The 16,259-nt window shown below is 45.8% G+C and overlaps 1 protein-coding gene across 2 annotated transcripts in view; it reads right to left on the reverse strand.

Annotated features, from left to right (window-relative positions):
- KIZ (kizuna centrosomal protein) overlaps positions 1-16,259 on the reverse strand; it is an 86,417-nt gene that overhangs the window by 17,568 nt on the left and 52,590 nt on the right. For both annotated transcript variants that reach the window (XM_074988436.1, XM_074988435.1), the window contains one exon: positions 16,039-16,104. In XM_074988436.1, coding sequence (XP_074844537.1) covers positions 16,039-16,104 — 66 coding nt within the window. The remainder of the gene's footprint in view (positions 1-16,038; positions 16,105-16,259) is intronic.

The following is a 16,259-nucleotide window of genomic DNA, read 5'->3' on the forward strand; positions in this document are numbered from 1 at the left end:
CTTGCAGAACCTCACTTGTTATTCCCTTCCAGCCTGGCTGTGAACCGCTAATAACTACTCTGCGAATGGTTGTCCAATCAGTTACACACCCACCTGAGAGTAGCCCCATCTAGGTTGCATTTCCCTAGTTTACTGATAAGATCATTTGATACTGTGTCAAACGTACGGGCTCTGCTAGGCTCCTTCACTTGTGGGCACGGGTGGGGGAATAAGTGGAGGGATCTCAAAATGCTACTCCAACTGTAGCACCAAAATACAGTAAATGGTGCGGATCTGTGATGTCCTTCTCTCCTTTCTTTCAGGGAGGAGGACATTGTTAATGTCACTGGACATCTGAGCTAACATCTTACTGAAACAACAGGGGACGTTGATACGTCTCAGAAAATAATGTTGCACATTCTCTGCAAACTCAGAGATCCTGGCTGCAGTTATACTAGGCTCGCTTTTTTGAAGTATTCTTTGCAACCATGATAGTTAGAGACTGCCTTTCATTTTGTTTTACACATGAAAGCTGAGATTCAGCAGAATAAGGCGGCAGTCCTAGAAAGGTGTAATTATGTCATTCTGATATTTAGTGGCCAAAGCAGAGCCCTGACTTTCAGATTTATGTGAGCACCTATGGTAGGCGGGGCTGAAAATTAGAACAGAACCATGCGCAGCTCAAATCTTGGCCCTTTCTCAGAAAGGCCTTCACTTCTGGATGGGCATAAGTTTACCATCACCACCACCACCACATGTCAGAGAGCACTACAAATCAGGGTAAACATTTTTTGGACAGTCTTACAAGATTTGATAGGAGTGCTAGGGAAGGATGGAATACTAGACAGATTCTCTCTCATTTCAGGCTCAAAATTTCCTGAAGAAAGGCCAACAACTTCGAAGGTTCAAAGGAACTTTTTAAATGCCAAGGGAAAACCAGGGAGGAGAGAGGGACTTTTGTGACTCTGCCTTCAAACTCATTTCAGACAGTCTGTAACATCTATCATAATGTCCAGCCATCAACTGAAGTTTTACACAATCAAAAATGAGCCCTTGTTTTCCTTTCATCTCCTCCCCTCTCCTTGTCACTTAGGCTTCTCATATGGATTTTTTTTAAACACTTACCACACATACACACCACATGTCTTTGCGGCTCCATCTTTCTGCACAGTCTTTTAAAAATTCCAAACTGACTTTTCTGACCATGCTGTTAAAACCCAAGTCCAGGCCTTGAATATCTCAACTACTGCCATCAGCACTGCTCTAGCATCAACACTTGCAATCTGACCACCCTCACCAAACCCTTCACCCATTCTTTGCATCACGTTACTGGCTTCCTTTTCTCCACTCCAAACACAAACGCCTTGTCCTTCACCCTTAAGGCCCTTTGTAGCTTGGCTCTGCTCTACTTTTTCAATTCTCATATAATATTGTGCCATCAATCCTGGCTTTTGCCCCACTATTGCCCACTTTCATAGTCCGTGATGTTTTCCTCAAGTATCTTCCTATTTTCTTGCACCATACCTCACCCCTTACAAATTGAGGAGGCCCTTTAAGATCTGAGTCTTAATCTAAATCCACAACATTATCTTCCTTCTAATCCTTCCATAAAACGCATCTCTGATGTGATGCTTACAAAACATTTGACAGGTGCTTGGCAGTAGGTGTGTTGTGACTGACACTTATTACATAAACATGACCACTTTGCTCATACTTCGTCTTAACCCTCTGCTTGCTTGCGGAATCCACCTGTCTCTTGTCATATGCCCATATTTTAGGCTGTTAGGGAAAGAAAGAATCTTTTACTAGAAGCATACAAGTAGCTAGCACAATGTGGCCTTGATCTTCACCTGACAAGGTATATTGCAAAACAAGTAGTAGTTGCTTCGTTGTGAAGGAACATCACTAACCAAGGCAATGCAAAGGCAGAAAATGTGAGATTCGGTGGTTATGTGGTCTGTTATATGAGCAAGTCTTTAAGAACAGCCAGAAAAAGACAATTTTGTGTTCCTGTAAGAACTATGGCTTAATTCAACACGGACTCTTAGAAAAAACTTAATGTTGGTAACCACATTTCCTTAGCTAAAGAAATCAGCATATCTAAGACCACATGCGATATGTTGCTAGGCATGTAAGGATGGTTGTATTTTCCAGCAAAGTCATTGTTCTAATACAGCGGTGTCCAATACGAATTTAAAGATTGCCACACTTGTGGTTGTCATCCTTCCATATTCACCACACCCCCCTACCCCCCCCCAGCTCTAAATAAATGCCCTCCTGCTCTCGCAAAGCCAGGATCCCCCACTTCTCCCTTCCCCAGAGCCAGGCTCCCCCCCGACCCCTTTCCATTCTAAATCAATGCTGATGACTCACCAAAGCCACTGCCACTGAAGCTGTCGGGCCCACCAGAGCCACCAGGGCTGCTGGAGAGGCTGGAGCCGCTACCGCTACCACCCCATGTTCCTCCCACCAAACATTGGGGCGCGTGCGCAGAATAGATGGATGGCACTCTTTGCATGCAGCTCTAAGAGGAGTCGCATTGAAAGGCTCCAAGAACAATCTCCACACCGCGGCGTCCTGTTCACCACATGTGGTGAGTGGCAAATGTATTAGACACTGCGATTCTGATAGGGTTCTTATGCACTGCATTGTAAAACAGCTTGTGTAAGTAAAGCACGGTCTGGGGCAGTATGAAACTATATAAAACCAAATTCTGTGCTGTTCTTTTAGGCTAAAACTTTAATTCTGGTACATTAAAATCATCATGCTCCAGAAATCTCTCAAATAAATTATATCCTTATTAAATGCGAAAAGCTATCCTAATACAACATTAGGCTGAATAGCACTCAAAAGTCCACAGAAGCAAACATTTTACAAAGACTATTCTACCTTATGAACTGCAATGCTGCCTTTAATTAGGAAGTGTCATGCATTTTGAAAACCATAAAATATTTTTCCCCCTTCAGCGTTACATGTGTGTACAGCTCAGGCAACACTCAACTGCCGAGTTAAAGAGCATCACTAAACACAAACACTCATGGGCAACGTGAAGGATGCACATTCACTTTTGCTTCTCCAGCCTTTTCAGTGCTTAATTGTACAACTTGAATACATAGGACCAAAAACAAAAAAGAAAAATCCACGAAAGGAGAAGAGGAAAACTGAGGCTCTCCGCAAGGAATTTTCCCCAAATTGTTTTGTAAGCAAGGCCATGGGATGTGTGTTTGGTGCCCAACACAATACAGAATTTACTTGCGACCTCCCTTCATGCAGGTTCCTGCTCCCAACACAGAGTGGTGTGTGTGGAGGCAGGAAGAAAATACTGCTGCAGAAGTGGCTGATACATACCCCTCTTTTCTTGCACATGGGAAATGGAGATCTGCACAAAGCGGGTCCCCGAGGCACATACTTAAGGCTGGTCTACACTCGGGGGCAAACTGAAACTAAGTTACGCAACTTCAGCTACATGAATAGCATTGCTGAAGTTGACCTAACTTTGTTCAAATTACTACAGCGTCCCCACTGCAGGGGACTTGACGGGACTCACCTTACTCCTCATTACCCTGTAAGTACCGATGTCAAGGGGAGTGCAAGCAGAGGTCAATTTAATGCATCCCTATTAGACCTGCTAAATCGACCCCCCCGGGAGATCAATCTCTGGAGCTTCTATCTACTCCTAACTGTAGACAAGCTGTAGGACAACATAATCAGAACCAGAAGGAAAGAAAAAACTGCCCTAACTTTTCAAAATTACCCACATGACACTGCAAAACAACAACAACTGCAAATACACATCGGGGGTTTGGTATGGGGAACAGCTAAAGTTCAACACCCTTGCAAATCAACACAAAATCTTCTAGCACAAGCTCCCCAAATCAACGCAACCAGCCACACACCACCACACACAATAACCCCAAACACATAGTCCGTCACCACAGCACACACTCTCGTTGAGTGTCTGCACAAGTCAACACAAAAAATCAGCAGAACACATGCTCCCCGACCTTCACTCATACTTATAAAACCGTAAATAACCTCAGCAAAAGGGTGGGGCGGAGTGGGGAAAAGGATTAACACATTACTGTGCAATAACATTAACTAAATCTACATAAAATCACAGGTAAAATTAGAACAAAAAAGCAGTCAAGTAGCACTTTAAAGACTAACCAAATAATTTATTAGGTGAGCTTTCGTGGGACAGAAAGCTCACCTAATAAATTATTCTCTTAGTCTCTAAAGTGCTACTTGACTGCTTTTTGTTTTGATAGTATATAGACTAGCACGGCTCCCTCTCTGTTACTAGGTAAAATTAGGGGTGGGGGAAGCAGTGGTATTTCAGCAAGCTGTGCCCATGCACCAGTCACCGTCTCCTTAGGTACCTAAAATTGAAACCTCACTCACAACAGAGCTTTGTAACAGTTATCCTTCCTTGCATCCTTTCCATCAGTTAGCAAACTTGATATCTAAAAGGTTAGCTTCAGAAGTTAATCAGCCCTTCAGATGAAAGGCTGTATTGTTTTGTCAGAGGTTAAGTTACCTTGTTAATTAGCTACATTATTATAAATCACAATGATCTCTAACAGTGGTTCCCAATCTGAGGTCTGCAAATGTACTGCAGGGGATCTATGGAAAAAATAAAAGATAAGTAAGAATGATCATAGAAAATAAGTTTTAAATAAATTGCAAAGTTACATTCAATTATTACTTTTACATTAAATATTTTCCAATAATGTTTTTAATTGCTGTCCAAAAATCTATGTTTCGGTTTCCGTTTTCATTGAAGGAGGTGTACACAGCAGCTAGAATTGGCTTTGACGGGACCAGAATGGTCTGAGGGTCTACACTAGTGAAAAGGTTGGGAACCACTTATCTAGAATATAAATATTATAATTGTTATTTTATATTGCAGTAGCACTAGGAGTCAATCCTGATTAGGCTTTCGTTGTCCTAGGTGCTATACAAATAAAATAAAAGAATCACCATCAGTGCAACTTACAATCTAAATAATCACCAGAACTGACTGTGATTGTCATATTTTTCTACTTCTCAAAAGCACTGTCAAGGATTAAATCTCTACAGACTAACTCCCCTAAACCTGGTAGAACTGTGCTCCTCGGTGCGTTCAGCTGCTATTTGTGCTATTTTGTGGGGAACACTTAGAGTGTTTTCAATCCATTACCCTTTTACAAACACTAAACTCTCTCAATGTAAAGACAAGCATGCATGCACACAGTGAAAAATAATTTTAAAAAAACCCTGATGGGAAATGGGTCCACACAAAAAATCTTATGTGATACTTTCAAAGGAGCAAAGTTAGAAGAAAATAATGTCCTCTTTTTTAAAAGACACCATAATCACAGGATTCACTCTCTGGAGAATATGATGCTGAAGGAAACCTCAGCATTAAGACACTTCAGCAGTGTCCAAAAAGCAGGCCAGTGCCCAATAGAGAAACATGAAAGTATTTGTTTGGGTTTTTTATTTTAATGAAGAGAGACATAAGATACCTCTAATCCTAACAAGAAACAAACTGACCAAGCTTAAAGGACATGCTCTCACAAAAGCATGCATTTTCAAAGGTTGGCCAATTCAAAAAAAAAAAAATCCCTAGAGGAAAAAAAAAAACCGTCACTTGGAAGTAGACTGAAAAAAAAAATCTAACAGGCTTTTCTGTCTAGATGTCAAAACTACGCTCATACTTTGTGTTTCTCAAAACATACATAGAAAGAACCACATCTTGCATACATTCTGCATCAAAACATCCCTGCAGATACCAGCCAAAACTTGTCTAAGTGACCTCACCTTCCCAGTGCAGGATTACCAGAGCACAACAGGTTAGAAAAAGGAGGTGGGGGGGGAAAGCAATCAGCAGTCATTTGCAGATAAACCATTCCGTTCCATTACAACAGTTCCTAATGAAATGACATCAAATGAAACAAAAAGTTGGGAAGCCTTTATTAGTCCACTCGAACTGGAACCTCAAGAACCTTTTATCTTCACGTTCAAAGAAGGATCTCACCAGAAAGGATGTGAAGGCATGGGGGTGTTGGGGGGAGGGGGGAGTTGGCAGGATGATTGGCTCATTAAAAGCAACCTGAAAAGCAAAAGAAAATTGGACTTGTGCCATTTTCTCTTTAGAATGTACAAAGAAGGCCCAAAAATATTTTTTCTACCTATTCTTATATTAGAAGTTCAGGTCTTTTTCACTCCTTCCCCACCAGAAAGACTAAATATATTTGGAGAACGGAAGGATTATGACATTTAAGATGCCAACAAGCAACACCTGGTGACTGGAATAAGAAAGTAATTGGTACTCCACCTCATCTTCGTTAGTATCTGTTTAACTCAAAGGTACCCTCAAACTGTTGGGAAAGAAGCGATCTTTGTTAAAATGACCCTTCTATTAGGAGTGGAGCTGGCTGACAGCTGCAAGTGAGGCCTGTGAGCAGTCCTTAGGAAAACCAAGCACAGATGTAATATTCTTTATATTTTAAATCACGTATGCATCATAAAACAGTCAAAAAGTACGACGCTTATGTTTGATAAGCCCTCTCAGGTGAAAATCTTTAGGAATGAAACTAGACTGAAGGGTGAATCCATACCATTCACCACTTTATCTTTGTACAATCTGATACCATGTGAATCAGTTACTACAGGTATGTTTACACTGAATAAAAAACCTGCAACACCAAACCTCTGAGACTAGACAGCATGGGTTGCAGGGCTAAAACCTACAAGAATGTAGAACTTGTGCTGGTGCCCAGGCTCCAAGATCCCCTGATTACAGGGTTTTAGTGTTGAGGCTCCAGACAGACAGAATGTGCAGACTGTACATTTTAGCCCCAGTGAGCCCAAGTCGTCTGCTATGAGTGATCTGCAGCATATAACGTACACATACCCTATCAGGCACTAAAGTTTATTCATTCTGGACCAAACTGATTCATTTGCTCGTGCTATACAGTACCTTATACCATAAGCAGTCCTTCTGAAGTCCAAGGCTGCATCTACACTGGCCCTCCCCTTTTGAAAGGGGCATGTTAATGAGGGAGTTCCTATTTGGTTTTAGGAAGAAGGGGCTTTCGAAGCCAGGGGGGTCCTTTCGAAAGGCCTCTGGCTACATGGGTATTCATGTCAGTGCCTCATTAGCATCCTCTGAACTCCCTCACTAACATGCCCCTTTCGAAAGGGATGGTCCAGTGTAGATGCAGCTCAAGTGGGGTAAGGAGGTCCTCAGCATAAAGGTATTATAACTTAGCTCTCTTTGATCTTAAGCAAAGGCTCTCAGGAAAATGATCATCCATGTAAAACCTACCATTTTCTCCTTTCTGGGAGCGTTTAAAGTGCCCACTTCTACTTTTACTGAGGAGCAGGTGAATTGCTCACATCTTCTACATGGCTTGCTACGGGCTCTCTTGCTCTCTCTGTCTGCAGATACTTGATTTCATGCAGCATCACTTCCAGACAGGTGGACAATAGTCTTCCAGGATAGGAAGTGAAAGTCATCCAAAATAACTGCGGTCATCAGAGGGAGATAGATTGAAGCCTCCTTCTGAAATGGAGGTTCTAGCTATCAGGTTACTGAGAATAGCCTACTGGAGCCCTTGAAAAACCTTTTGCTATGCTGGAGCCTTGAGAAAGAGGGCTTAGTCCATTTTGGCTTCTGCAGCTGGTCTTGAGCAAAAGGTCCTGAAAAGGAACCTGAAGGTAATAGACGCTTCTGAATGGTGACATTATCTTGGCAGGTGACTTTTCCTTTGTGCATAGGAGAAGGAAGGGGACATTCTGAGCCCAGAGAATGCTAAGTGACTTAGTCTCTATTGCTTTCTAAACAGCGAGTTCAACCTAATCTTTCAAAGTCCAAAATAGACTGCAAAGAATTACAAAGTAATCTCACAAAACTGGGCTGAGAAATGCAAAGCGATGCATATTGGAAAACAATCCCAACTATATATAACGATGGTGTTTAAATTACATCAAAAAGTCTTGTGGCAGCTTATAAACTAACAGATATTTTGGAGCATAAGCTTTCGAGGGCAAAGACCTGCTTCATCAGATGATGGTGTTTAAATTGTTATACTCAAGAAAGATTTTGGAGTCCTCATTGATAGTTTTCAGAAAACATTCATTCAGTGAGCAGAAGTACTCAAAGAAGTTAGTAGAATACCAGGAAGTGATGATAAGACAGTAAATATCATACTGTCACTACATAAATCCATAGTATGCCCACACCTTGAATAGTGTTGGGAGCTCTGATCACCCCATCTCAAAAAAGGCATGATTGATTTGGAAATGCTTCAGAGAATGGCAACAAAATGATGAAGCGTATGGAACAGATTAAAAATGACTGGGACTATTCAGCTTGGAAAAGAGATGAGTGAGGGGGGACGCGATAAGGGTCTACAAAATCATGAATAGTGTGGATAAAGTAAATAAGGAAGTGTTTCCAGTACACATAAAACAAGAATCAGGGGCCATCCAATGAAATTATTAGGCAGGAGATTTAAAACAAACATACGGAAGTGTATCAGAAAGGTAGCTATGTTAGTCTGTATCTTCAAGAACAACAAGAAGTCCCGTGGCACCTGATAGACTAACATATTTTGGAGCATAAGCTTTCGTGGGCAAAGACCCGCTTCATCAGATAAGGAAGTGCTACTTCACACAATGCACAATCAATCTGTACAACTCTTTTGGTCTTCAAAGCATCTCCGGCAAAGCATAAATGAGTTAAAAAAATTATCTAAGTTCCTTGAAAATAGATAGGTCCATAAAGGGCTCTTAGCCTAGATGCTCAGGGATACAAACCCATGCTCTGGGTGCCCCTAAATTTCTGACTACTAGAGGTTGCAACTGAATGATGGGGGATGGATCACTTGATTGCCATGGAATCTTTCCAACCAACGTATACTTTCAGACATCTAATCCTAAGTAAGCAGCCAGCTCTGACTAGCAGTGTGGGAAGGAGAGAATTGTATCAGGCCCACCCAAATCTCTGTCTTATTTAATTCATCAGTCAAAGCTTGCTGTATAATAGGTGAGAAATGGGAGTCAGTGGGGCCCCAGTAAACATGGTGTATCAGGCCCCCAAATTTTTCTCAATGTTCCCAGAGAAGCAGTTCCGATGACCAACATTCCCATCAACATTTGATTTTAGTTCTTTTGCCAAGACAGATCAACACTCTCCTTCTTAGCTCGATCTGCCCTTTGATCCCACAGGCTTGGTAGTAGCTGTGGAATAGTAAACCATGGCATTCTCATGGTACTAAAGGGGTATTATTGTTTCTGACATATGAAACTACAGAACCTAAAAGACTTAATGGTTTACTCAACAAGCTATCATCAAGACTCCATAACTTGGTTTCCAATTGCTATACCAGCTTGTAGAGGAGCATCCTGAAGCTCCAGTCTGGAGCTGGGAGGAGTACAGAGCTTCTACAGTGATGCCTCAGAACATGTCTGTCTCCTACTTGGTGTCTTCTGTGTTTGGACTTCCATGGAACTGATGTTTCATGAACTGAATCAGAGCTCAGCACCGGCACCCTCATGTGGCAATGTGCTCATGGTATCAAGGTACTTACACACACAGGAGATCTCAGATTCAGTGTGGATATTTTAAATGGATCTGTTGATCTTAGAAGTTGGGTCCAATTATTCAGCACAGAAGACCTGAGGTCTCCGTTTCGAAGAGGAATCCTCTGAAGCACTTTCAGGTTACCACAAGGGGAGGCTTAAAATGCTCCACTTGAAAACTAACTTGTCTCTGGGTGACACCTAGCACCCATACACATCATGCTAGACTCCAAGACAGCATATGTTGCAGTCCCACTCATCTTCCTGAAGCCACAGTACTCCCTCACAGGTGTCGAGGTTGAAGGAAGTGTTCTGGACGACACATAGAACATGAGAAATAAAAAAAAAAAAAAAACAGCCAAGGAGCTTTGTCACGTATCCAAGAAGTTTCAACACAGACTTCACAAACAACAAGCTGAAGCCCTTCCACTCAACATTAGCAGTAACGGAGAAAAAAACATCAAGAACTACAATGATTCCACACAGTCTCAAGTGCTTTTCAGGTCTCAATACACCACCACATTGCCATGAGTTCCCATTAGAAAGGGGCGCATTGAGTGTTGAAAACAGAATTTGGATGCATTAAACTCAGTATACACAGTACAGCAAAACTGTCAGAAAGTATCAAAGCCATGAAACAGTAAGTCTGCGTCTACACTACAGGTCTGTTTCGAAAGAACGTCTTTTGAAAGAGAACATTTAAAGATGCTCTTTGGAAACGGAGCGTCTACGCACACCAGCAGGGACTGAAGGTTCAGTCCATTCTTTCGAAAGTCCCCCAGCACAATTTCGAAAGAAAAGCGTCCACACACGCCAGGGTGCTCTTTCAAAAAAGCAGGAACAGGAAGCGCCACAGGCAGGGTCGCATGGCGGATGAGCCCTTCCAGGGCTGCCACTCACTGTCCCCTTAAAGCCCCCTCCCCTCCGTACCTCAGCTTGCACACTCCGAGGGCCAGCAACCCTGTCCCCAGGCAGCACGCGCGAGACAGTGAATGTGGCATCCCAGGCCCCCACGGACACCAAGCAGCACCCCCCCTCCATCGCAGCCATGGCCAACACCCGGGCCGTGGTTCTGGCTGCGGTGCTACAACGGCTCTGGGTGGCCACCATAATAGCCACCCTCTGGGTGCAACATCCCCAGCCGGTCCCCCAGGTCATCCACTGCCTGGGAGCTTCCCCACAAGCAGCAACTGGTGGGACCAGCCAGTACTGGAGGACTGGGGCGACGACCGGTGGCTACAGAACTTCAGGATGATCAAGGGGACATTGCTGGAGCTGAGCCACTGGGCTCGCCCCAGTCCTCCAGCACCAGAACACACACCTGAGGCCGGTGGTCCCCCTGCACAAAAGGGTGGCCATCGCCCTAGGGAAGCTGGCCACCCCAGGCAGTTACTGATCCGCCAGCCACCAGTTCAGGGTGGGCAAAGCCACCACTGGGGCTGTCCTCATCGAGGTAAGCTGTTCCCAGCTCACACCTAGACTGCATGCTGGGGGCAAGGGGCAACCTGGCAACAGGCACCGTCAGGAGAAGGGTGGGCACCCCAGGGCCAGGGTCGGGGATGGGGACTGGCATGGGCGGGCATGGGGACAGGAACGGTCAGGCAAGCTGCACCCCACCCCACACTCATGAGCGCACCCCTGCTATGCCCTGTAGGTTGTCCAGGCGATCAACAAGGTGCTCCTGAGGCAGCTGGTGCACATCGGGGACCTGGATGATGCCATCCAGGGATTCCAGGAGCTGGGCTTCCCCGACTGCATTGGGGCCCTGGATGGCACCCACAATCGCCATCCGGGCCCTGGAGCACAGCTGCAGGGCCTAAGTGAATCACAAGAGCTACCACACGGTGGTCCTGCAGGCCCTGATCGATGCTAACAGCCAGTTCCAGGACATCTACATGGGCTGGGCTGGCCACGCCCACAACGCAAGGGTCTTCAGGAACTCAGGGCTGGGACATTGTATGGCTGAGGGGACCTTCATCCTCCGGCGGGAGCACCCCATCAGGGACACGACGATGTCGCCCTGCATCGTGGCGGATGTGACCTCCCCCCTGCAAGCCTGGCTGATGTGGCCATACACCGGGCACACCCAGCCAAGCCAGGACCTTTTTAACGAGCGGCTGAACTGTGCCCGGAACACTGATGAGCAGGTGTTCGGCTGCCTCAAGGGGCGTTTTAGATGCCTCTACACCAGGCTGGAGGTGGACCTCCCCAATGTCCCAGCGCTGGTCAGGGCCTGCTGCACCCTCCATAAACTGGGGGAGGCAAAACATGAGCCCTATATGCAGAGGTGGGCCGCTGAGGCAGGGTGCAGGTACGAACAGCCCCCTGCTACCCCCCCGCCACCAGGCACAGCAAGACAGGGTGCTTGTAAGGGAGGCCCTGCACCAGGCCTTTGAGCGGGGACCATGGTAACCGACCCCACCCTGCACACTCCCCCCACACCCACAGCCCCCCACCCATGCACACCCATCAGCACCCATGCATGGGGGACACAGGTTAAACCATAAAAAAAAAAAAACTATTTATGCAAGAACTGTGCCCCTCATTTTCTATACCTGTGTGGGGGGAGGGTAAGTGCAGAGAACTATTTACATGGGAGAAAAGAGGGTGAAAAGGGAGAACCTTAAATGGGAGCAGGGAAGGTGGCCGGGGTGGGGGGGGCCTCACCTCTCCAAGGGGCTCGATGGCAGGGAGCCCCGTCACCCGCACCCATCCCTTCCTCCATGTGTCCCGGGGCCCTGCTGGGGCTGGTGGCACAGGGAGGTAGGGGCACAGCTTGAGCGCCCCATGTCTGTGCCAGGCTCAGCTTCCACCTGGCCAGCAGGGTGTGGGCCAGGCGGATGAGGCTAACCAGGGTAGGTGGGGAGGGAGCAGGGTCTCGAGGTCAGTCTCCTCGGGGGGAGGGAGGGGCCAGGGGACTGTGGGATTGGCATGGAGGGGAACTGCTGGGGGGGGGTGCACAGATGAGGGGGTGCAGGCGACGGTGGGGGGGGCGCACCTGAGGTTCCCCATCTGGGTTGCAGGAACACTGGCTCTCCTCTGCCTCCCTCAATCCCACCGCAGCCTGGTGGCCCATGGTACTGTCCGGCCCGCATGGTGCTGGGTGCCACACGTCAGCCCTATGGAGGCCAGGGCGGTGGGGCCGGCTCGCCTGCCTGTGCCCTGACGCTTATGTCCCTGTGGGTGGGCTGTGGCCACCCTGGGCGGGACTGCATGCCCCCTCCCCCCGGCCACCAGCATGTACGGTACATACCTGTGGGTCCCTCCAGGAAATTGGGCAAGGCACGGTTGGAAGGGGCAAGGCTGGATGGGCCCGAGGGCACATTGATGATGAGGGCCTCCTAGCTCAAGCCCTCATCACCGCTGGTATCCTGGATCCTTGGGGGGGGGGGCGACTGTGGGTGACCAGTGGTCCGGGCCGGTCCTCCCCCTTGGTCCCTGTCCCCACCTCCTCCAGCTCGGTCGGTGGGGGGTTGGCGGTGTCCAGGTACATGGCTGGGGGTCCCACCTCCTTAGGCCCAAGGAGGTGGTCCAGTTCTCAGCAGTAGGGGCAGCTGGTGGACGCTGCTCCTGACCACCTGGCCATGTCCCAAGCCCAACAGTATGCCTGCTGGAGCTCCCTCACTTTCGACCTCACCTGGTCCGGAGGCCAGGTGGGGTGACCCCAACCGGTGAGGCCCTTGGGGAGGCACTCGAAGGCGGGTGCATTTTGGTGCCGGACCCTGTCTGCTGCAGGACCTCCTCATCTGCCCAGAGGGCAAGAGGGTCCTGCAGTTCGGCCTCTGTCCAGGAGGGGGCCCAACATTTGGGGGGCTGGCTCCCCTCCTGGAAGGACTCCCCCCAGTCCCTGGATGGCCCCTGGGGTGGGCGGGAGTCCCGGCAGCTGGCCATGGTGCCGGAGGTGCTGTGGCTTCCCCAGGGCACTGCGGATGGCAGTGTGGGCTCCCTGTTGCCTGCACGCTCTCAGCTTCCTGGCTGAGGGCCTCTGGGACCCTGCGTGCTGAACGGCAGCCGGACGCTGGAGCCATAGAGCTCTGCTTGTGCTGCGAGCGGTGCCGCCGCCTGCCAGCTGATTGCAGCCATGGCGGACCTGCTCTTTCAAAAGAGGGGGCCGCAGCGCGTCTACACTTGCTCTCTTTCGAACTGTCTTTCAAAACAGGGCGCTTCTCCCATTCCGGGAGCGGAGGACCAACTTCGAAAGAACGGGGGAGTTCTTTGAAGTTAATTTCAAAAGAGCGCCGGGTCAGTGTAGACACTCCGCAGCTTCCTTCGAAAGAACTCAGTCTCCCGATCCTCATTTCGAATGTATTTGCTAGTGTAGACGCACCGTAAGAAAAAGATCAGTCTCAGCTCAAAAACATTTTTCATAAAAACCACTGACTGAAAATTCTAGTCTCGGCACCAAGGGGGCTTGACGTTCCAAGGCCACAAAGCTCAGAATGTAAAGGACAAGCGGACAAACAAGACGTACAGGTACTTTACTAAAAATCTAACTGGAGAATCAGGAAATAAAGGCCAACAGAAGCCTGGGCGCACGATGAGTGGAAGATGCATCACATCTCACAGAAGCAATCTAGCTTTCCAACGACCTACCCTGTGTACTTAGACAATGACCAAACACTAGCTGAGGAAACCATGTCAGAACTGGAGTGGAAAGCAAGGTGACAATCAGCATGAACTATCAAAGCATAGGTGTCAATGTATTAACAGTTTTCCATTATTTCAGTAACAGAATTATGTAAAGCTTCTCAGTAATTGCACAAAACAGAGAAACAGTAATAGGTGCTTTGTTTACATTTGACAAGAACATTTAATAAGAAAAATCTGGTTGGGAGGCAGGGATGGTAGTTGTCTAATGCCTGAAGCAAGAAGCATGTGCACTATGGCCTGCACATGTAGCACAGCAGCCCAGGCTCTGGCCTACCTCCAGCCCCAAGAGGGTGGGAGGCCAGCACTTTGACTGCAAACTTAGTTCAGTATTATGCATGACTGGACCTCAGTCGGGAGTCATTTAAATACAATAGTACTCAGAAGGTACCTTTTACCCCCAGAAGAATCAACTGTATAGAAACACTTTCAGACCTCACAATCTTACGGTACAGATGCACCTTAACATGAAAAGGAACTGAACAGTAAACAGAAAGGTTTTCTAACTACTGAGACCAAAATTCAGCATTCTGTGCTCTCTCCAATGAGTTATTAGTGATGCAATTATTCAGACAAGCATTCCTTACACTATTCTAGATGTTAGATGATGTCACCTTCTCTTGGAGGAGAAACCGTAAACCCAGAATTTGGATCCTAGTAGGTTTAACTAATCCTGCTGCTCGTGCCCACACATTTTGAAAGTACACTTCTTTTGAGGTTAGACTTTTATTTGGATAAAGATTTAGGTTCCTAAATGGTTTTGTTTCTTCCCCTCTAAAATTCAGTTAATTTATTCCATTAAATAACAAAGCCAAATATGGATACAGGACAGGTAAACCACAAACACAAAACCAGTAAAATATGGTTTTCCCCTGTACAAGGTGAAATGAGATCAAATTAAGCCTTCAGTCTTTCTGTTTAATAAAGGCAAACCACTTTTGGGGTTAAAACCCTGAAACACAAGGAATGAGTCTTTATACAAGAGGGCTGACAAAAGAAACATGAAAAAGTCTGTACAGAAGGATGAAATGTTCTCCTTATAAAAGGATACCTTCTTATATTGAAAAGCACAAGCCAGAAAAACAAATATTGTATTTGCACATGTGTGCCTCAGTGCCTCCATATTATTGAATATACACCAGCATAAATACTGAGCCAAACATTTGAATTTATAATGAAATAGCCCACACTTTATAAAATAAGGTAATACATTTGGAAGATTACAAATTCTGAGTTCTGCCCTGAATATCACTGTATGATATCAATACCTTAAAACTGAAAAAAAAGTAATTATATTTTTTCAAATTGTCTAAATAAGCATAATATATCTACTGAGGGAGATCTTAGCACGTCTTGATAAACCTTTTAGATAAAGTTTAAATTACCAGATAGCCTTTATAACAGAGGCACAAGCACAGCTTCCTGTCTAGCACAATTTTTTCTGCTCTTATTCTAATGATACACATTCAATTACTACAGAAAAGAAAAGAATCAAATCAGAAACATCTGTAGTTTGCCATATAATTACTGGATCTTCCCCATGGAGACTGACCTTTGTAACACCAATACTAAGACCTCAAAGGCTAAATGACAGAGGATATTCACATGGTTTAAATGTATAACATGATTACAAGGAATTAAATAGGCACTGCTATTTTCCATCTTGGTTTATGTTAACATAAGCGTGTACTTTATGATCTTACTTTTAATCTCTGAGCTCTGTATGTAGTAGCAGAATTTACTCACTATTAGTGGATCCACAAACCACTGAAATGCAATGTTTTGATTATATAATAAAGTTGAATACTGTATTTGAGGCTATTATGCAGCCATTACTTTTACCTGTAATAGGAATCTTTTCTGCCAAGCTTTCCTCCTTGCTCTCATCTTCACAACAGCTTGTGACTTCTGTATGTGAACACACAATAATGAAAACACATTTCAAAGCCACAATGATCAGACTGGTTTGTTTTCTTTTAAGCCCTATTCCCTTTAATTTTTCACTTTTGTTATCTCTTATTTATTGATCTAAACTGTCCATTACAGTTCTTAAAAGAGGAGCC

The sequence above is a fragment of the Carettochelys insculpta genome, chromosome 3 (genome assembly GCF_033958435.1).
Source record: "Carettochelys insculpta isolate YL-2023 chromosome 3, ASM3395843v1, whole genome shotgun sequence".
NCBI lineage: Eukaryota > Metazoa > Chordata > Testudines > Carettochelyidae > Carettochelys > Carettochelys insculpta.